The sequence below is a fragment of the Pan troglodytes genome, chromosome 11 (genome assembly GCF_028858775.2).
Source record: "Pan troglodytes isolate AG18354 chromosome 11, NHGRI_mPanTro3-v2.0_pri, whole genome shotgun sequence".
NCBI lineage: Eukaryota > Metazoa > Chordata > Mammalia > Primates > Hominidae > Pan > Pan troglodytes.
In genome coordinates, this window is record NC_072409.2 from 45,115,949 (window position 1) to 45,137,683 (window position 21,735).

The 21,735-nt window shown below is 52.7% G+C and overlaps 1 protein-coding gene across 26 annotated transcripts in view; it reads right to left on the bottom strand.

Moving 5' to 3' along the window:
* WNK2 (WNK lysine deficient protein kinase 2) overlaps positions 1 to 21,735 on the bottom strand; it is a 138,223-nt gene that overhangs the window by 5,836 nt on the left and 110,652 nt on the right. For 7 of the 26 annotated variants that reach the window (XM_054658264.2, XM_016961178.4, XM_016961173.4 and 4 more), the window contains exons 24-28: positions 18,239 to 18,453; positions 17,050 to 17,241; positions 16,163 to 16,261; positions 9,607 to 9,651; positions 7,847 to 8,103 (exon numbers count right to left, since the gene is read on the bottom strand). In XM_054658264.2, coding sequence (XP_054514239.1) covers positions 7,847 to 8,103; positions 9,607 to 9,651; positions 16,163 to 16,261; positions 17,050 to 17,241; positions 18,239 to 18,453 — 808 coding nt within the window. Of the gene's footprint in view, positions 1 to 7,239; positions 7,711 to 7,846; positions 8,104 to 9,606; positions 9,652 to 16,162; positions 16,262 to 17,049; positions 17,242 to 18,238; positions 18,454 to 21,735 lie in introns of those variants that run through there. The other 19 variants (XM_054658274.2, XM_054658270.2, XM_054658268.2 and 16 more) reach the window with 7 other exon arrangements.

Below are 21,735 nucleotides of genomic sequence, written 5' to 3' on the forward strand. Positions count from 1 at the left end.
ATAGCATTCCAAAACATCAGCTACCTAGGGATAAATTTAATGAAAGAGGTATAACATCTTTACACTGCAGAGAAACAAAAAAGATGCCAGTAAATGGACACTACGTTCACAGGAACGCTCATGTTGTTCATATGTCAAACCTCACCCAGATAATCAACAGACTGAGTCCACTCCCAGTCGAAATCCCAGTGGGCTAGCCTGCAGAAAGTGACAGGCTGTTCCTAAAACATATGGAAATATTAACGACCTGAAAAAAATCAAGAACTTCTTGAAGAAGATCCACACTGAAAGTCTTTTCCTGAGCAAAGATTAAACTTCCTAGAAAACTTCAGTCATTAAGAGAGTGTGGTGTTGCCACAATGATAAGGGAATTGCTAAAGGAAACAAAATAGCAAATTCAGAAATGGACCTACACACAGACGGCCACTTGACAAATGTCTGCTCAATTCAGTGCAATTCAATATGGAGAGGAAGGGGCTGGAACGATCAGATATGCAGAGAGGAAAAAAACAGATTGACCTCTGCATCAAAATATACTCAAGAGTTCATTTGAGATGGCTCATGGGATCTAAAGCAATAGCTAAAGCTGCAAAGCTTTTAGGAAAAACAAAATTAAAATTTTTACCATTTCATGTTCACCATTAAGAAAGTGAAAACACAAACCACAGATTGGTAGACTATATCCATTATATATATATACACACACACACACACACACACACACAAGGGGTCTTCAAAAAGTTCATGGAAAATACATATCATGAAAAAACTATGCATGACTTTCAAAAAAAATCTTTGCACCCAAATAAACTTGTACTAACTTATTGCAGCATGTCTGAAGAGGAGGTAGTCTCAGGCACTAAGAAGAAGAAGACTTCAGTTTGAAAAGAGCCCCTATCACAATAACGTGAATTCTTCCAAGCAAGAACCAACATCACATGTATGGTGAAGCTTGGGTGGAAGAATGGTGAGATCACTGATGCTTTCTGAAAAGTTTACAGGGTCCATGTCCCCAAAGAAAATAGCAGTTTACAAATGGTTGACTTCTTTTAAGAAGGGATGAGACCATGCTGAAGACGGAGCCCACAGCGGCAGGCCATCCGCATCACTTTGTGAGGAAAACACTCATCTGGTCTGAGCCGTAAGTGCAGAGGACGGGTGGTTAACAGCAGAAATAGTGGCCAACACCACAGACATCTCAGTAGGTTGAGCTTACACAATTCTGACAGAAAAATGAAAGTTGAGCAGACTTTCCACTCAATGGGTGCCAAACCCATTGCGCCCACATCGGGTGCAAAGAGCAGAGCTGTCAGTGGTAACTTTGAACAAGTGGGATGGAGATCCTGAAGCTCTCTTTGAACTATAGCGACATGAAACGTGGCTTTCCCGGTATGGTCCTGAAGACCAAGCGCAGTCAAGGCAATGGTGCTGAGGGCTGGAAGTGGTCCCATCAGAGCAAAAGTGGGCCAGTCAAGAGCAGATTGTGGCAACAGCTTTTGGGATGCTTAAGGCATTCTGCTTGCTGACTTTCTGGAGGGGTAACAAGGAATATAACATCTGCTTAGTATGAGAATGTTTAGGGAATGTTAGCCAAAGCTTCAGCAAAACCCCCCCTGGAAAGCTTCCCCAGAGAGTCCATCTCCATCACGACAATGCTCCTGCTCGTTCCTCTCACCAAAGAAGGGTGATTTTGCAAGAGTTTCTATGGGAAATCACCAGGCATCTACCCTACAGTCCTGATTTGGCTCCCTCTGACTTCTTTTTGCTTCCTAATTTTGAAACATCTGTAAAGGGCACCCATTTTTTGTCAATTCATAATGTAAAAAAGACTCCATGGCCATGGTTAAATTCCCAGGACCATTAGGTCTTCAGGGAGGGACTAAATGGCAGCATCATTGCTTATAAATGGCTGGCATCATTGCTTATAAAAGTGTCTTGAACTTGATGGCACTTGTGTTAAGAAAAAAGCATGTATTTCTTCTTTAGTAGCTGTAACTATAGGTATGTGCCACCATGCCCAGCTGTTTTTTTTTTTCTTTCCAGACAGGGTCTTGCTCTGTTGCCAGGCTGGAGTGCAGTGGCACTATCTCGGCTCACTGCAGCCTTGACCTCCTGGGCTCAAGCGATCCTCTCACCTCAGCCTCCTTAGTAGCTGTAACTGTAGGTATGCACCACCATGCCCAGCTGGTTTTTTATTTTTATTTGAGACGGACTTTTGCTCTTGTCGCCCAGGCTGGAGTGCAGTGGCACAATCTCGGCTCACTGCAACCTCTGCCTCCCAGGTTCAAGCGATTCTCCTGCCTCAGCCTCCTGAGTAGCTGGGATTACAGAAGCCCACCACCATGCTGGGCTAATTTTTTTTTTTTTGTACTTTTAGTAGAGACAGGGTTTCACCATGTTGGCCAGGCTAGTCTTGAACTCCTGACCTCAGATGATCCACCCGCCTCGGCCTCCCAAAGTGCTGGGATTACAAGCATGAGCCACTGCACCCAGCAGCCCAGCTAATTTTTGTATTTTTTGTAGAGATGAGGTTTTGCCATATTGCAAAGGCTGGTCTTGAACTCCTGGACTCAATCAATCCACCTGCCTCAGCCTCCCTAAGTGCTGGGATTACAGGTGTGAGCTACCATGGCCAGCCATATATTTCTCATTTTTATCTTTTAATTCCATTTTTTCTGTGAACTTTTGGAAGCCCCCTTGTATATGACAAAAGATATATGATGAACTCCCACAAAACAAATCAACTTTTAAATGGTCACTATCCTTGACCAGGCACTTTTTAAAAGACGGCTGATAAGAATATGAAAAGTGCTCTAAGGCAAATTAAACAATAATGAGAAACCTACTACTAGACCTCAAATTCTTTTTGCAAATACAATTTCAACTACAATGTCCTACACAGAATATTTAAAAAGTCACAAGAAAAGACAAGGCAATATAAAGAAAAACTAGGACAAAGAGCAAACAAAAACTAAAAAATATTATGTGAAGGAGATACAAGATAGAGAATTTTGGTAAAGAGTCAGAAACTTTTTTTTTTTAAAGATACAGCAGATATGGTTAAAAAAAAATTTCAACTGAAAAACACAATAACCCAAATTAAAAACTGAATGGATAGGTTTAACAGCAGTTTAGACACAAAGAAAAATTTAGTGACCAAAATCTAAAGCAAATAAAACAGGAAGGTATGATTCATTCAAAGGAAAATATTTGACTGACAAAAACATGCCCAAGGAAGCCCAGACATTGGACTTAGTAAACAAAGGCTTTAAACCGACTGTCTTAAATGTGCTCGAAGAACTGAAGGAAGCCATGGACACAGAACTACAGGAAGTCAGGAAAATCACAGAGGAACACAATGAGGATATCAACAGATAGGAATTATGAAGGGGATCAAATGGAACTAGAAGAGCTGAAAATAATAACTGACACTTACAAATTCACTAGAGGGGTTCACCGGCAGATCTGGGCAGGCAGAATAAAGAATCAGCAAGCTGGAGACACTTACAATGGAAATGATCCTGTGAGGAGCAGAGGAAAAAAGTGGCAGAGTGGACAGAGCCAGAGGGTGGTCCACCATGAAGTGGATGAGTAAAACATTACGGGAGTCACAGGAGAGGAGAGCCCAGAGATGAAGGCTAACTCTTATGCTGCAGTGACTCTCCACAAGGGGGCCAAGACCATTCAAAGGGGAAAGCAGTTTTCAACAACGTCTGCTGGGAAAACTGGATATGTACATACCAGGAAAAGAAGGTGGAGCCCTGCCTTGCCTCACAAAAATCAACTCTATCCCAGCACTTTGGGAGGCCGAGGCGGGCGGATCATGAGGTCAAGGGATCGAGACCATCCTGGCCAACATGGTGAAATCTCGTCTCTACTAAAAATAAAATAAAATAATTAGCTGGGCATGGTGGTGCAAGCCTGTAGTCCCAGCTACTTGGGAGGCTGAGGCAGGAGAATTGCTTGAACTCGGGAGGCAGAGGTTGCGGTGAGCTGAGATCATGCCACTGCACTCCAGCCTGGCGACAGAGTGAGACACAATCTCAGGAAAAAAGAAAAAAAAATCAACTCTAAATGGACCAAAGTTCTAAATGTCAAAGCGAAAACCAGAAAACTCTTAGTAGGAAACTTAAGGAAAAGGTTTCACAACATTGGATTTGGCAGTGATTTCTTGGATATTTCACTAAAGGCACAGGCAACAAATGAAAAACAAGACAAATTTTAAAACTTTCGTGCATCCAAAGGCACTATCAACAGATCATATATCTGATAAGGGATTAATATCTGGATTATGCAGAAAATTCCTAAAACTCAACAATGAAAAAAACGAGCTGATTCAAACATTGGCAGAAGACTTCAATAAATACTTCTTCAAGGAAGACATAGAAACAGCCAATAAGCACATGAAAAGCTGCTCAATATCACTACTCAATTAGGAAAATGTAAAGCAAAACCACAAGATACCACTTCACACCTGAGAGGATGGCTACCATCAAAAACCAGAAAGGATGGCTGAACGCGGTGGCGCGGTGGCTCACGCCTGTAATCCCAGCACTTTGGGAGGCCGAGGCGGGTGGATCACTTGAGGTCAGGAGTTCGAGATCAGCCTGACCAACATGGTGAAACCCCGTCTCTACTAAAAATACAAAAATTAGCTGGCTGTGGTGGCAGACGCCTGTAATCCCAGCTACTCGGGAGGCAGGAGAATTGCTTGAACCTAGAGGGTAGAGGTTACAGTGAGCCAAGATCGTGTCATTGCACTCCAGCCTGGGCAAAAGAGCAAACCTCCGTCTCAAACACACACACACACACACACACACACACACACCCAGAAAGGAAATCTTCTGTTGGCACAGATGTGGAAAAACTGGAACCTTTGTGCACTGTTAGTGGAAATGTCAAATGGTATAGCTGTTATTGAAAATAGTTCCTCGAAAAACTATCATACAATTACCATATGATCTAGCAATTCCATTTCTGGGTTTATTCCCAAAAGGATAAAAGCAGGGTCTTGAAGGGATCCTTGTACACCTATGTTCACAGCAGATTAATAACAGCTAAAAGATGGAAACCACCCAAGCGTCCACTGACAGAACTGACAGACAATCCCGTAACAGGATTCCCCTGAGAATGGATGTGGTACCAGATACAATGAACTATCACTCAGCCTTCAAAGGAAAGGAAATTCGGACATGCTACAACATGGATGTCATCGAGGGTGCCCTTGGAGGACATTTTGCTAAGTAGAATAAGCCAGTGGAAAAAGATACCGTGTGATTCCACTCTATGAGGTACATAGAGGAGTCAAAGTCAGAGAGACCAGAAGCAGAATGGAAGTTCCCAGGGGCTGGGGGAGGGACAATAGGGAGTTATTGTTCAATGGGTACAGAGTTTCACACAATAAAAAGAGATGGAGATGAACAGTGGTGGTGGCTGCACAGTATTCTGAATTTATTTATTTTTGAGACAGGATCTTGCTCTGTCACCCAGGCTGGAGTACAGTGGTACGATCATAGTTCACTGCAGCCTCCAACTCCTGGGCTCCAGCGATCCTCCCACCTCAGCCTCCCGGGTGGCTGGGACCACAGGCATGTGCAACCACGCCTGGCTGATTTTAAAAAGTTCTGATACATACTACAACATGGATGCACCTTGAAAACATTGTATCAAATGAAATAAACCATTCACCAAAGGGCACATACTGTATGATTCCATTTCTATGAGGTACTTAGAGTAGTCAAAGTAATAGAGACAGAAAGAAGGATAGAGGCTACCAGGGCCTGGGAAACCAGAGGTGCCAGAGAGGGGGCTGAGGAACTAGTGTTTAATGGGGATAGAGTTTCCCTGGGAAAGATGAAAAGGTTCAGTGGATGGATGGTGATGGTTACACAATGCTCTGAATGTACTTCATGCCACTGAACTGTACGCTTGAAAATGTGTAAAATTGTAAATTTTGTGTTTTTTATATATATATATATATATTTTTTTTTTTGCCATGACAAAAATGAAAGTTTAAAAAAACCCTTAACACTTAAAAAGAATCCAGAACATCGGAACAACAGTTAGCACTGCTAATCCTGAACGCTGATATAGCTGGAGCCCAGGCAGCAGAGATGAGCCTGCCCAGGCTCCGGGTGCAGCCTTGCAGAGCTGTGGGACCATGTTCAGGAGTCCTGACTTTGTCCTAGAATAATGGGGTTCCACTGAGAATAAATTTGAGGACTCAGACTGGCGGAGTTGTACCCGTCAAGAGGACCCTGCAGTTGTTCAGAACAGAAGTCACAGTGGCGGAGCTTGGGAGTGTGGATGTGGAGAGAAGGGAACAGATTCAGCTCCAGCATCATTGGAACAGCAACAAAGACTGACAGCCGGGTCAAGAGCCAGTCCTGGAAGATCTCCACAAACCGCAAGCACTAAGTCTGCTCTCCTACCACAGTGCAGCCACACGAAAACACACTGACAAAAGGTCATCTGAAAACTAACAACCACACTTACTTCAAATAGCAACAGAAATTATAAAATATTTTCAAACAAAGGTTAATGAAAATGCTGCACATACTTTTGGGATGCAGCTAAAACCATTAGTGGGCACTTTATAGCCTTGAATGCCTACATTACAACAGAAAGGCTAGAAATCAATGAACATATCATAAGAAACTTTCCAGAACAACAAAATTCACCCAAAGATAGAAGGCAAGAAATAAGAAAATAAATTAATGAAACATACAATAAAGACTATCAAACACAAAATGTGTTCTTTGAATAGGCTAATAAAATGTACACCCCTAAGGAGATTGCATAAAGAGAGAGAAAGAGCGAAGGAGAGGCAGAGAGAGAGGAGGCAGAAATCACCAACATCAGGAATGAAATCAGGACATCACTGTAAATCCTGCAAATGGAAAAAATAATAGCTATTATGGATACTTTTATGGCAATTAATTTAAAATTTTAGATAAATTTAGAGGAGAGATACCAATTGCCAGAAAGGCAGAATTTAACAAAACAAAACAGAAAATCCAAATGGTGTTAAAAGTGTAGAAGAAATTGAATCCATAGTAACAACTGTACCCTCAAGGAATGAACAGGTGTGTGATAAATACAGCAAAAATATCAATTAGAGTGTACGTAGTGGGTCCTATGGATGTTCACTCTTCTGTGTGTTTGAAAAATTTTAAGGTAAAAGATCATAGAGGAAAGTATCCCACGCTAAAAAATACAAAAACAAAACTCCAGCCCAGATGGATTCACAAATGACCTTTACTAAATATTTGAGATAGAAATAACACCAGTCTTCCACAAACCCCTCCAGAAAGCTGAAAAACAGCAGATGCTTCTCCAACTCGCGCTGACATCAAACAAGTTAGGTGTGAAAACCTAGGACAGCAGGTCCTCACTTCCACCCCACATTGGCTCAGGTGCGTGTGAACTATGGCCCGATGCTGGTGTCACTTGGGTGACATGCACACCTGCCCTGGTCTCCAGCCTGGGCACAAACAGAACCCAGGCAGAGGTGGGCCTGTCTGCCAAGACCAGGGCTACCTGCTCTGAGTGCGGGGCTTGGGCTGCCCAGGCTGGGGCAGCTGCTGTATCTGAGCTGTGGAGTCACAGCCCCGGCCTGGCCTGGCCTGTCCTTTCCACCTGCCAGCTGCGGAGCTGTGGGCGCGTCGCTCACCTCCCAATCTGTAAAGTGGAGAAGCCTAGTTCTTGGGGCTGTGGGGAGAATGAACTTGGATCATGAAAATGAAGAGCTTAACTGGACACCCCTCTGCCACACAGGGCACTAGCAAATGCTGGAGGCAAGGCTACCCCACCCCAGGAGCACCCGCCCCACCCGCCCCGCACTCACAGCCCGCGCCTCGCCAGGGGCAGCCCAGCCTGCCTGGGCCTCCATGTCTTGCAGCTTCTGGGTCTGCTTCAGCTGGTTGAGCGTGGGCTTCAGCTGCGCGGCCCCCACCGTCTTGCTCGTCCACTCGTCCACCAGCTTGTGCAGGTCGTCCGTGAAGGTACCCTTCTTGTTGTTGCTGTTGTTCACCTGCGCCTGGACGTGCAGGGCGGGCTGGGGGCCTGGCTCAGGGCCTGGGGCCAGGCTGCTGGTGGAGGACCCTGGGGAGTCACACACAGGCCAGGATTGGTGACGCCACACACGCGCCCAGGCCCCCAGTGGGCTGGCCGCATTCATTCTTACGTGACAGCTGAGACAATGGTCTCACTTGGGCCAGGCAGCACCTTGCTTCAAGAGGCGGTCGGATTAAGGGGCCTGGCTGCCCAGGGTCAGACATGGTGGGGCATTTCCATGGGCTGTGCCAGGTGGCCATCACCCACCTCAGAAGCCAGGCCAGGGGACAGGACTCTGCAGCAGCCGGCAGCCTCTGCTCAGCATCCACTCTGTGCCCACCGCTGCCCATCCCCAGACTCACGTGTGAGAGAGCTCAGGAAACTCCTGGCACAGCCAGACACACTGGGCTTCCGAGTCATGGTGCCTAGAGTCAGGTTCCTCGGGCTCTCTCTGGCCTGTGCATCCTCAGCCATAACATGAGGACGCGGGGCGGTGGAGTACCGTGTGCAGAGCGCTCAGCACACACGGCGGGCTGGCCTGCAGGCAGCCCCCTGGCCCACGGGAAAATGCCTGCCAGGGCTGCCTGACTTGCATTCCCATGAATTTTAATGGTCTGGTTGTTTGGAATTCCAGACATAGAAATTGTCCTGACCAGCGCATTCGAGGAAGGTATTCATAAAGGGTACCCATGCCTGGGGCTGCCTGACGCGGCCCCACCAGCTCCTGCCATGGGCTGCGGCCAACGCCCTGCTGCAGGAGGGAGCTGGGAGCCGCTCTGCTGACCATTAGCACACCAGAGCACTTGGCTGCTTCATTCAAAGCGTTTTTTAAGGGACTAAAATGAGACTTTAAAAATTTTAAATCATACCCTTTCCATGCAACACATGTAATTTCTCGTTGGCAATTTTGAATAAGCCAATTCAAAAATTTTCTGCATAGATAAACAATCTAATGACCATCTCTTCAAACAAGCTGTCCCAAAATGTAGTGGACTTTAGTGGCTAGCAATGAAAAAGCACAGACACAGACAATTAAAAATTAGTGATGAGATTTGACACACATGGAGCTATTCCTACATGAAAAGTTCAGCCAGAAAAGAAAAAAAATATTTTTTCGAGAGAGAGAGATGAGAGAGAGAGAGAGGTGAGTGGCCCAAGGAGACTAATACCCACTCAGTCCTGGCATCTCTCCTCGTGGGGAGGCACTCATCTTTAGGACTTCAAGGAAATACTCATTCCTACGGTTTTGGAAAAGGAGCCAATTAATGATTGGCAATTTGCGGGTGTTCCGGGGAAAGATAAGCCCGTTAGATGTGAACTGGCGAGACCGCACAAACTCTAGGCGCCACGGAGACACACGGGGGAGCCGAGGACAGCGATCCCGCCAGGCAGAAGCGAAGCAGTGCCCGGCCGAGAGGCATGGAGCAGGCGCGGGGCAGGCACAGGGCAGGCCCACGCCCGCCCGGCCGCGGGAACCCTGATGTGCGCTAGCCACACGAGAAAGCCCATGCGATGAGAGAGGACAAAGGGGGAAAAAACCCGGATAATTACTACTGCTGTGTTCTTTGCCTAGGCAGAGACGCTTCAGGGCAGACCCTGCAAGGGAAAAAGAAACGACACAAGACCACAGGGTTAGGCAGAACAGCACACACTGGGACACGCTACCACACTAAGCAAAAGTCGTCAGTGTGCAGGGAGGGGCAGACACAGGCAGCAGTTCAGAGAGAGGGCCGACCCGGCCGGGGGAAACGGGGCAGCCCCTGGAGAGAGGGTGCAGGCTCCCACGAGCTTCGCCGAGGGGGCAGAGGTGCCAGGGCCAAGCCCCTAAGCTTCAGGGAGAAGTGTTTGTCTCTAGAAGCATATTCTAAGAAAAGTAAAAGAGAAAGAAAAAAGAAAAAAAAAAAGAAAAAAGCAAAGCACACCGCTTGGCTTTCAAACATCAGGCTTCTGGGAGCCCCACTGATGGAGGCAGGACACCCTGCTGAGTCGGCCACAGGAGCTCTGGAATGGAGCTGGGCACAGCTGGGCTTGGCCGCCAAAGCCCATCGGAGGTTTTCCAAGTGCAAAAAGATACATTGTTTTGCAGGTTGGAGGCCAAGTCTGGATCTCAGATGGCTGCCTCAGATGAGGTCAGCGGCAAGTGTTGAGTAGGGGACTCGAGGGTTTCTATCTAGGGGCTGACTTCAATGTCTGGGGACACTACCGCCTCATTAACAAGTCAGTATCCACAAGGGGTAGGGCAAGGCCTCAGCCTGGAACATTTCTGGCCTCCTTCTAACTGGGACCGCCACTAAACCGACTGGTCCCAACTACCCAGAGGGCACCTGGTATACACTGAATGCAATGTCCTAGCCAGTCAGTGCCCAGCCTGGTGGGGACAAGGTCCCCAGGGCAGGCTGGGCCAGAAGGCGCGGCCATCCCTGCTTATCCTATAGGCAGGCAGAACTGGGACGGGCAAGCACAGGCTCAGACTTCCCCAAGGTCACTCGGCAAAGCCGCACTAGCACAGAGGCTCTGTCTACACTCCAGCCCACGGCCCCTTGCCAGGAGCACACTCCCTCTGCAGCAGGAACACGCTCCTCAGCGCTGTTCCCGGGAGACCTAAAAAGGAGCGACTCTGATCTTGCAAGGACTCAGAAAACCTGGCAACGTCTGCCTTCCTTCTCCAGAAGGGCTCATGCCTCCTGCCTCGGGGGACAGCGGTCAACTTGTCGTCCAGCTCCTTGGCCCAAGCTCGGCCTGAGTTGTGCATCCTGGACTTGGAAACCTAGCTCAACTATTTTTAGTCCATTCTGTCTGTTCCTGAGCTAGTGTGGGGAAAGGTGAGGTGGTGTTCTGTTGCAGACTTTACTGTTCAAATAAAAAGGAGGGAGCCCAGCGGAAGGGATCCAGACCAGTGGGCTCTGGGTGAGCAGCTCCGAAGGGCTGTTCCCTGGCTGCTCTGTTCTGAGGTGAAACCCTGCCAGGAACACAGAGCTGATATCCCCTCGGTGGCTCACTCAAGTTTACAGGGGAGGTATGGCTGGTCTTCTGTAGTGCAGGAGGGGCCCCTGAAGTCTGTGATGCAGGCTAGGCTGGGATCCAATATGTCGGGGCACTATGTGAGCACCAATTTCCCTGGCAGGCTTTGTGGGGGGCTGTGGCCCATGGTCCCATGTAGACAGTCCTAAGCCAGGTGCTTCAAAAAGCTGCTCTGTGCCTATCTGGCAGCTCTTGGTGTGGCTGGAACTCTACATTCAGTGCTAATTCCTGGCTGTTGCCATGCTGGGAAGAACACCACCAAACAGGCCGGCTGCCGGCTGGGAACCACCAGAGGGAGCCTGGACCTGCGATCAGAGCTGGGACTCACTCACTGCCCTGGGAACCTGGGGTCTGGAGTGTCTGGAGGACACGGCACCTGCTCAGAGCCAGAGAGCCACCCTGGCCCATGGAGCCCTCCACGGGCCCTTCCTAAACTTGGGCCCTTCCTAAACTTGGGCCCCTCCTAAACTTGGGCCCCAGTGACCAGTGTGCAGACGGCTCCTAGACCTCCAGACAAACTGATGGGTGCCAGTCTTTCAAGGCCATGCTGTCGGACGCCACTCACTGCAGACAACTGGGCTGGGGCAGAGACCTCCCCACACTCTGGACAGCCCTGTCTGTCCCTAGGTGGCTCCTTAGTCCACCTCTCCAGAGCCTCGGCCTCGATTGGGCCCTGCCCCTCACTTGCCCACCATGCAGATGGCACCCAAAGACGGTCTCCCTGTGGGGCTTCCATCCCCAGCCAGGCCCAGGAAGAGGCGGCGCCAAGGCCCTGGACTGCTCAGTGGTGCTGGGGCGGGGGCTTGGCAGCCTCATCCCAGCTGTTGGGGGATCCGCTGCTTTCTTCCCAGAATGTAAAAGTGGCAGCACACAGGACGACAGGAGGGCTGGCTCTTGGACTTGGCATCTCCTGCTTTTGTGCAGCCGACATCAGCTGAAGCCCCCCAGGCGCAAGTGGAGGATCCCTCCCCACTCCAGCCGTGGCACAAAAACAGCCTGCTCTTGGGTCAACGGCCCTGCCCTCTGGGTAGCCCGAGCACCTGCCCCATCCAGACCCTCAGCCTGTGGCCAAGAAGACATCTCAACCAAGAAGGATTCAAACTGAGGGTGTGTGCCTGGGACAGGGAGACTAAAAAGTGGTCAGCCCCTGAGCAATCCTCACATTCGCTTTTCACCTCACAGGGCTCAATACTGCCCAGGAGCCCACGGGACAGCTGGGGCAGCCCACCTCCCATCATGGGTGCCCTGGCGGCTTCACCTCAGTCCCCCACAACTTCCCGCGCACCCTCAGGTGGGTCAGCCCCCGCCATGGTCAGCACTGGCTCCCTTTTCTGGCACAGGAGAAAAATGGGCATCCAGGGACAAAACCCCTTTTAAGGTGTCTACGTATTGAACAACCATGTTCTTGAGCCAAAAACTGTCCACAAAGCATGCATTGGGAAGCAGGATCTGCCTTGGCTCTGCCCAGGGAGACCTGGGGCTGTTTTCATGTTGCCTTGAGCTAAATGACCCCACATTGCACTAGGCCCCGTTGCACACAGGCCTGCTCCACAGACAGCCCACAGTGGTACGCAGCACTGACCACCCTGGCTGCAGAGGTCAGGGCCTGGTGGGCGCAGTGCAGGGTGGGGGCCCTCCTCTCTGGATGCCCTCCACCCTGAGGCCTCCTGAACACCGCTGCAAAGAGCCTCGCTGAGCACGCACTCTCTCCCCACCGGGAGGGATGAAAGCATTCCACGGTGGGAGAAGGCCTAGAAGGCATCGTGCAGTGACACCGGAGGGTCCCTGAGCCAAACATGCTGCAGCCAACAGCCAATGTGGAGAAAACCCAAAGAGATACCAGTGTGCAGAGAGAAAGGCCCACAGGGTGCCAGCACATGCCCGGTCAGGTGGGAAGATCCAGAAGGACCCCAGCTTCTGACAAGCAGAACCAACAGAACCACGACCAGAGGTGCCATCTCAGCATCTGCACCTGACCCTTCTCCCTGGCTCCAAGGCCAACATCCCTTAGAATGCACTGGGCCAGGTGCGGTGGCTCCCACCTGTAATCCCAGCACTTTGGGAGGCCAACGTGGGTGGATTGCTTGAGCCCAGGAGGTCTAGACCAGCCTAGCCAACATGGTGAGACCCTGTCTCTACTAAAAATACAAAAAAGTAGCTGGGTGTGGTGGTGCAGACCTGTGGTCCCAGCTACTTGGGAGGCTGAGGTGGGAAGATTGCTTGAGTCAGGGAAGCGGAGGTTGCAGTGAGCTGAGATCTTGCCACTGCACTCCAGTCTGGGTAACAGAGCCAGACTTTGTCTCAAAAAAAAAAAGGGAGACTGCTCTGGGGCACTGGGTCATGTGAGCTCCCCACAGCATCTGCTGACCACAAGGAGGCATCTGCAAGCTGGGTGAGAGGTCTATGCCAAGGGGCCCAGCTCACAGGGGTTCTAAGCAGGGCCTTGCACTCCCTAGGGGTTTGTCCACCTGCTGCTCCCAGCCTCCACTGCTTTATTCCCTGTCCTGCACCTTGAGTCAGCTCGGGCCCCTGGAGGTGCCTGCTGCACTGCCCTGCTCTATCCCTGGGCACAGCCACCTGGGCACCCGCAGCCCATCCTCTGGCCTGGCCTCAACCCACCCTGCCTGGGGCCGTTTCATCTTCTCTGACCTTCACAGAGGCCAGGATCCTTCTATATTTCAAAATTTAACACACTTTGTTTTCCTGTAACTGTTTCTCTTCCAGGAAGTGGGAGTGTCCCACACCAGGGCAGTGAGCTGAAAGCTCTCCCCAGGCTCTAGGGAGCAAAGCCTGGGCTGGCTGCGCCGGCTGACCCCCCCAACCGCACCTTGGCATCCACCCTGCTCCTCCTCTACTTGCAGCGCGACCCCCGACCCCTCGGCGTCTTCCATGCACTGACCTCACCATCTTCCTAGTCCATCTGCTCACACTACCCCTGCCTGCATCCCTCCCTCCCGGCCTCCAAGCCCGGCGCAATCCCACAGCTTCCGCCCAAGTCCTCAGCCTCTCAGCGCTCACAGGGCTGCCCCCACCCCTGCAGTCTTTCCCCTGGAGGTGCTTGGTCTCCTCACAGACCCCACAGCTCTCCCTTCTCTTTTGGGCTGCCCTGGGGGTTTACCCATGAGCAGCAGATGTGCCAGGGGATGGCTCAACAAGAAGTCCAGCCTCCACAGCCCAGGGGCACAGAGACAGGAGGGGCCAGTCCCAGCCACATCCCAGTAGAGTGGCAGAGACTTCGGAGGCCTGGAGCTGATCCAGACAGGGCTTGAGAGGCGACCAGGGCAGACGCCCACCTGGGCTCTCCCCGGCCAGCAACTTCAGAGTGTGGGGGAACTGGGGGACACATTATGGCCCAAAAAGACTAAGACTAAGACTTGCCTGATGGGGGCTAAGCCGTGAAAACAAGCAATACCACAAAACACAGCATGGGGGTGGAAGTGGGGCCTGGGTAGGCGCCATACCTGACACCAACACCCTGCACTGAGTCTCCCAGGTGCCCTCACCCCCAGTGACAGCCCCAGATCGAGCCGCACACGCAGGAGCCGGAAGAGGAGCAGCAAGTGAGGCACAAGGCCAGCAGGGCCGGGAACCGGCTGCGGAGAAGGAACCACAGCCAGCTGCCGTAAGAGGACCCAGAGACGCAGGGATGGGGGGGAAGGCGCCCACTCCTCCCCAGATTCAACTCAGCAACTCACCAGACACCAGGCCACCCAGACCCCCAGACCAACAGCCCAGATGACATGGTGGCCGAAACAGGGCAGCCTGTTAAACAGGCGAACGGGAAGCCCTGAGAAGGCCCTGGCATTTCTACATGGCCCTTGTGTCCTCGACTTGCCTGCCCGGAGAATGATGACCCACGTGGACCTCTGATGGGGTGGGTGGATGGCAGTGGACGCCTCCCACAGGCATGGCCTCTGGCTCCCAACAAGCACAATGTATCTTTATTGTACAAGCAAAAAGTCACGTGCCCCAAACCAGCATATCCAATCCAATTGTTTAAAAAGCTTAATTTTCCTGTTAAAAAGACAAAAGCCTAAAAATCTCACAGCTTTTGGTTCACTGGCCGATCGTCCTGAGGGTTAAAAACAAACTGCGTGCTGTGGGATGGCCCCAAGCAGGCAGAGCCTTCCCTGGAGATGGAGTTCCTGGGCACTAACTGTGTTCCAGGGGATCTGAGCAAGGCTGGGACTGGGTTTTGGCTTAGTAGCAATTGGAGGAACTGCATCATTGACTTCATCCCTGCGGTCACGGGAGGTCACAGGAAAATACAGCAACTAAAGTGCTCCCACTGGCTGGAGGAGGAGGAGCCGGCCAAGCAGGATGCATGCTCCAAAGAAGAGCTGCCCAGGTGGCCATCACTCTCCTATTTGGGGTTGGAGACAGCAGTGGGTGAGGAGCAATGACAAAGGGGACCAGACCTGCCCTTCCAGTGGGGAGGGGCTGGGGAGGCCCGAACTGGAGCACGTTCTCTCAGCATTTCCACATGCAGGGCACAGGGCGGTGGGTGTGCAGGGTACTGGGTGCTGGGATTTGGCCCTGGTACAGAAACCACGCCCTCCAGTGACCTTTAGAACCGTATAGGCTCGCTATGTGCATGTCTTCACAGTCCAGACACGCGTGACACACATTGTGCATCTGGAGGAGGTTGGGGTTGTCTTTTTGTTGTCGCTGGAACTGGGGACAGCAGACATGTATATTTGCCACAATTGCAACAGAAAAAAAAACTACATCCAACATAAAAAAAAAAATTAAATAAATGAGGTGACGAAAAGAATGCAAAGGGCTCCAGTCCTTCTGGGCAGAGGTGCCCGGGGCGGAAGGCAGGCCAGCCGCTGCACATGCTTTCCGTGCCCAGGCACCAGCCATGAGCATGCACACACGCTGTGTGGGGCTGGGGGGTAGGCGCTGGCGGCCGCCGCTCCAGGGGACCGGCTCATGGGGTTCCACTTTGATATTAAATAGGTGACTTTGATTGGGTGGGGGAGGCATCCTATGAAATGTATGAAAGGTAATGAAGACAGGGAGGGGGTGGGGGGAGAAAACCAAGGGCCAGGAGGTGATAAAATACAAAAGAACAAATACAGACAGATGGACACAGATACGGGTCCACTGAGGAATCGAGCACGAGGTTTGCTACTAGACTTATAGGTCACTCTCTCAGACGTTGGGTGGTAAACCGTCCAGCCTGCAAATGAATATAAAGGGAAGAAAACAAAGAGACACTCATCAAGTACAGGTTGCTGCGATTCCTCCTCCACACCAACAGCCACACCAGCCTCGTCACTTAACATCCACGGCTCCATCTAGCCCAGCCCGGAGCACCAAAGCCACTGACCATGTAATGGGAAGGAGGCAGCGGGAGAGCAGAAGAGAAGCAGCCCGGAGAGGGGCGGGCAGGGTGGGGTGGGCGGGGCGGGGCGGCTTCATGGTCACCATGATTTCTCTGGACAGAGATGGTGAGGACAGGAGAGCACCTTATTGAGCAGCTGCTGCTGTCCACGCAGCGTTGACGAGAGAATTTCCTCCTCAAGGCCAAACTCCCAGCTCGAAAGCTGTGCCCTCGTCCCCCCAGCCGTCCCTCTGGACTTTGGAAGGACCCGGTGTTTAGCACCATCTGGCTCCGCTGTGGGGGTGGGGGTGGGGCAGCCAGTGCCTGGGAACTGGCGCCGGAGCACACAGCCGGATGCCAGGTCCCCTGCCCTCCCCAGTCCTAGCCACTTCCCCAAGGTCCACTCTAGCAAAGCATCACCTCCCCCTGAGCTGCTTACAAGCAAGACTTGGTGGTGGATGGGACAATTCCATTCCTTTCATCCAAAGACTACGCCTTTTTTTTTTATCCTTTTTAAAAGAAGCCTCTTAACAGCCTTTGCCACAGCTTGCAACCCCTCTACACAACACGGGCGTGCTCCTGGGGACACCACTGAGGCCCTACATGGCTAGCACATGCTCGGAGACAGGCAAGCTGGAAATCACCTTGGCCACGCGCTCCGCCTCCATCACTGGCTAAGCCGGAGCAGATGTCCGAAGACAGGGAGGCCCGGACGGAGCAGGGCTGCTGGGTCTGCACTGCCTTCCCACTCAGGCCCGTGCTGTCTGCAGTGAGCCCCACACTGGCTTGGGCAGGGTCCTTAGCGGGAGGGCCTCTGCTGGAGTCAGCCAAGTGACCTGGGCGGGGGGAGAAGAGGCGACAGGCACGATGAGGCGCCGCCGGGTCGGGGCCGTGTGGATTGAGTCTGTTCTGCCTGCTCATTGCTGGGTGACCTTGGGGAAGCTCACGTCTCCTGCAGACCACAGGCACATGGCCACATCTCCCACAGAGGAGTGATGGGGAAGAGCAAAGAAAGTGCCCAGTCTCTACCAGCCCCCACTGCCATGCTGGACTTGCGTTGAGCAAATATAGTGACAGAAGACACACCCAGGCACACAGTGGCCTGTGTACTTCTCATCTCAGTCTTCCCTTAGCTCTGGGAACTGTCTCTGAATTCATGTAATGGGTATAATTCATGGCTGTGTGCCCTGAAGGTTGTGGGCTTATAGTGAGCTTACGGTGGCTTGCCTGGCATGCTTGGGGACTTGGGCTCACAGGGGCTCCAGCCCAGACTGCCAGGGCTCTCCACCAGCAAGCAGGCTGCAGTGCTGCTCAGGAGGCCTCAGGAAGCCCTGACATGCAGGGACGTGGGCTGGTGGCTGCCTGGGGCCAGGCCAGTGCCACTCAATGACTAGGTGTCACCTTTAACAAGACTGGGAGATCATCACCATCCTCCCGTCCTCCCCCAGCCCCTAACGACAGTTGCTCGGCTGGCACACACCCAAGAAATGGGTCAAAGGAAGCAGCCACCATCCGTCCACGCAGTGCCCTGCAGAGGAGCAGGTGAGGGAGGGCAGCCTTCCCTGGCACAGCCCACAGCCTAGGGTCTCAGGCCCAACGCTGAGCAGCCCCTGCCCACTCACGGGCCTTGCCTCTCTGCATGAGGACAGAGGACCAGGGCTGCCTTCATGCTGCAATGACTCCCCTGCTCCAGGGAAAGGAGATTCAGTAAGGAGACAACCCCGAGTGGTCTTCCAGGTCCGAGGGTGTCACACCTGCACGGAGCCTACCTCCCAGGCTCACTCAGGGGTCCCCAGGCCCGCTCCCATCCCAGCCCTGCACCTGGAGGCCGACCTGTGCTGGAGGCCACGACCTTGAGCTGCCGCACCAGGGGATTTAGCAGCTTGCCCGCCTTCAGCTTGTTCTTGCTGGTTTTTCTCCGGCGGCCAGTTGGGGGTGCCGTGTGGAAGAAGCCCACGTTGGGGGGCAGTGGCTTGCCCAGGCGGCGGTACAGAGCTTCGATCTCCTGCTTCTGCTGGCTCTGCAGCTCCGAGATCTCCTTCAGGTGCCTGCAGGAGGGGACAGGAGGGAGCGCCAATGGGCTTCCTCGGTGTTTCCAACACCGCCAGCCCCTCCAGGAGGGAGGCGGCATGGGAGAACATGGGATGAAGGGTGGGCACCCTGCCTGTGCCTTGGCCTGGGCCACTCAAAGCGGCACACAGGGGCTGTAAAATGACACTGTTTGTTCATATCTAAACGGGAGGTGCCAAGGTGGTGGGCCTCTGGCATCGACGTGCCCAACAGCACGGGCCAGGCTAAGAAGCCTCAAACTTCCAAATACCCAGACTCGGAATGCTTACATTGATACTTGCAATGAAAGTCCCAAACATGAACACAGGTGAGGGGAAATCAGCAGGTGCCAGGCACTGGAGACTGCCTCCATTTATCAGGCAAATGTGTGTTATTTCCTCCACAGGGGAAACGGAGAGTGGAAGGCAGCTCAGACCAATGCAACACGCCATGAAGAAGTCAGCGAGACGCTCACTGACTTCCAGAGGCCATGCCACACCATATGTGAGCCCATTGCAACAGGTCCCACATCACCCCGCAGGTGAAATGCAGGTGGCTCATTGACCATGGGCAAGGGCAGAGTCTAGAACTGCCGAGGCAAGAGGAGGATGCCGAGGGGAGGATGCAAAGGGGAGGATGCGGAGGGGTGGATGCAGAGGGGAGAATGTGGAGGGAAGGATGGGAAGGGGAGGATGGGGAGGGGATGACGCAGAGGGGATGACGCAGAGGGGAGGACGCCGAGGGGAGGACACCAAGGGGAGGAAGCCGAGAGGAGGATGCTGAGAAGAGGATGTGGAGGGGAAGATGCGGAGGGGAGGAAGGTGAAAGGAGGATGCTGAGGGGTGGATGGGGAGGGGAGGATGCAGAGGGGAGGAAGCCAAGGGGAGGAGGCCAAGGGGATGCAGAGGGGAGGAAACAGAGGGGAAGAAGGTCGAGGGAGGTAGAATGGGGAGGGGAGTAGGCTGAAGGGAGGATGCGGAGGGGAGGGTGCGGAGGGGAGGAAGGTGGGGGAAGGATGGAGGGGGAGGAAGATGAGGGGAGAATGGAGAGGGGAGAAAGGTGAGGGAAGGATGGAGGGGGAGGAAGGTGAGGTGAGGATGGAGAGGGAATGATGGAGAAAGGAGGATGAAGGGGGAAGAAGGTAAGGGGAGGATGGAGAGGGGAGCATGGAGAGGGGAGGAAGGTGAGGGGAGGAGGCCAAGGGGAGGAAGGTGAGGGGAGGATGGAGGGGGAGGAAGGTGAGGGGAGGATGAAGGGGAGGAAGATGAGGGGAAGATGGATAAGGGAGGATGGAGTGGGAGGAAGATGAAGGGAGGAAGTTGAGAGTAGGATGGAGGGGGAGGATGGAGGGGTAGGTAGGTGAGCAGAGGATGGAGAGGGGAGGAAGATGAGGGGAGGATGGAGAGGAGAGGAAGATGATGGGAGGATGGAGGGGGAGGAAGGTGAGGGGAGGATGGTGAGGGGAGGGTGGTGAGGGGAGGATACGGAGAGGAGGAAGGTGGGAGAATGAAGAGGGGAGGAAGGTGAGGGGAGGATGGTGAGGGGAGGATGGTTAAGGGAGGGTGGTGAGGGGAGGAAGGAGAGGGGAAGATGGAGAGGGGAGGAACGTGAGGGGAGGATGGAGAGAGGAGGAAAGTGAGTTGAGGATGGAGAGGGGAGGAAAGTGAGGGGAAGCTGGAGAGACAAGGAAGGTGAAGGGAGGATGGAGAGGGGAGGATAGAGAGGGGAGGAAGGTGGGGGAGGAAGGTGAGGGGAGGATGGTGACGGGAGGATGGAGAGGAGAGGATGGGGAGGGGAGGGGAGAAGCTGGGCCTCCCTGTTGCATCACAGTGCTCTGAGCTTCTGCAAGGCCCAAGGCCACCCCAGGGGCCCTGGCTGGAGGCCTGTAACCCCTTGCCTTCACCCCAAGTGCCCCTCGTCTTCCTTTGACGGCAAGGAAAACAGGTAGTTTTCAAGGTCGGAAATGAAGAAGCAAGTTCTGATTTTACTCCTGAATTTCAACACCTGCCACATAGGCTTTTTGTTTTTTTGTAATGACTTCCTCTAACTACTAAACAAAATAAATAAATAAAAATAAAACTCTGAATGGCTTTCTCCCTACAAACACCAGAGAGACACAGCATCAGATGATCTTGTGGAAGGGAGTACTATTTCAAGAGAGTGCTGACTGCCCCAGCGTTGGGGAGCGGCTGCGTGGGCAGGGGAGCGTCTTATCCAGGCTGGAGCTTATCCAGGTTGGAACTCTGCTCCGAGGCCGCACCCACATGGTCCAGCTCCCGCGGTCCCAGACTGCAATGTGGCTCCCACACAGGGGGTGCCCTGGACCACTCCAAGCTGCCCCTGGGCTGCTCACCACAGAGCCCCGCGGCCTGGGACATCTGAAAGCACAGGCTGGGCTCAGCACAGGGCTCCTGGAGCCCTAGGAAACCCCAACGCTCATGGCAGAAACGCTGCAATGAGGCACAGGCACCTCGGTATTCAGAGGGTTCAAATGAAAGCAAGGTTGGGGAGCTGCTGGCTACTGTCTATCAGATGCCAAGTCACCTCAATTCCCAGTTGAGGCTGAAAATCTTCCCCACCCTTTCCTAAATGGTCCCCACTTCCCTCTGGACTCCACGGCCCTCCCAGCATCCACTTCCTGTTCTTAGGATCCTGGAAGTCTCTCCTTTGAGGTGCTTCTGGTCCTCTCCCTGCCCTTTCCCTAGACCCCACCTGCCCCTGGCTCCCAACCACTTCTGCCATTTCTAGTCCCCACCCCATTATCTCTACCCTCTGTCTCTGGCTCCTGGCCCGTCACCCAGGCTCTCAGAGCCTATAGCAGCTCCTCTCCCCAGTGTTCTCACATCCACACCTTCCTGACCCCTAAAAGCTTCTCTTCGTAGCAGCCACAGCTGGGGTGTGGCTTGGCAACATCTCAGCTCCCCTTTGTGCCTGCTGACCCTGACCACTGGCTCCCCAGGATAACATTCCTGCTGAGCAAATGTGCCCAGGATCTGCTGCCCTCTATCCCAAAAGGTTCTAGGTCATACCCACCTTGGGCTCCGTCCACTCTCTGGCCTCCACCAAGGATCTGTTGGGCCATGTGGCCAGTGGGGGCCACCTTCCTGGAGGCCTCTAAGACCAGCAGTGATTCCACCCATCCCTGCCTTCCTGCCTCTCCCAGCAGCTCCAGTTCCCTCCTCAGTTCTCCACGAACACAGAGACACTCACTATATCCTCAATGTATGGCACTGACCACCCCGCCAGCCTGGGCAGACACTCTCTTAGCCTCTGTGCATACG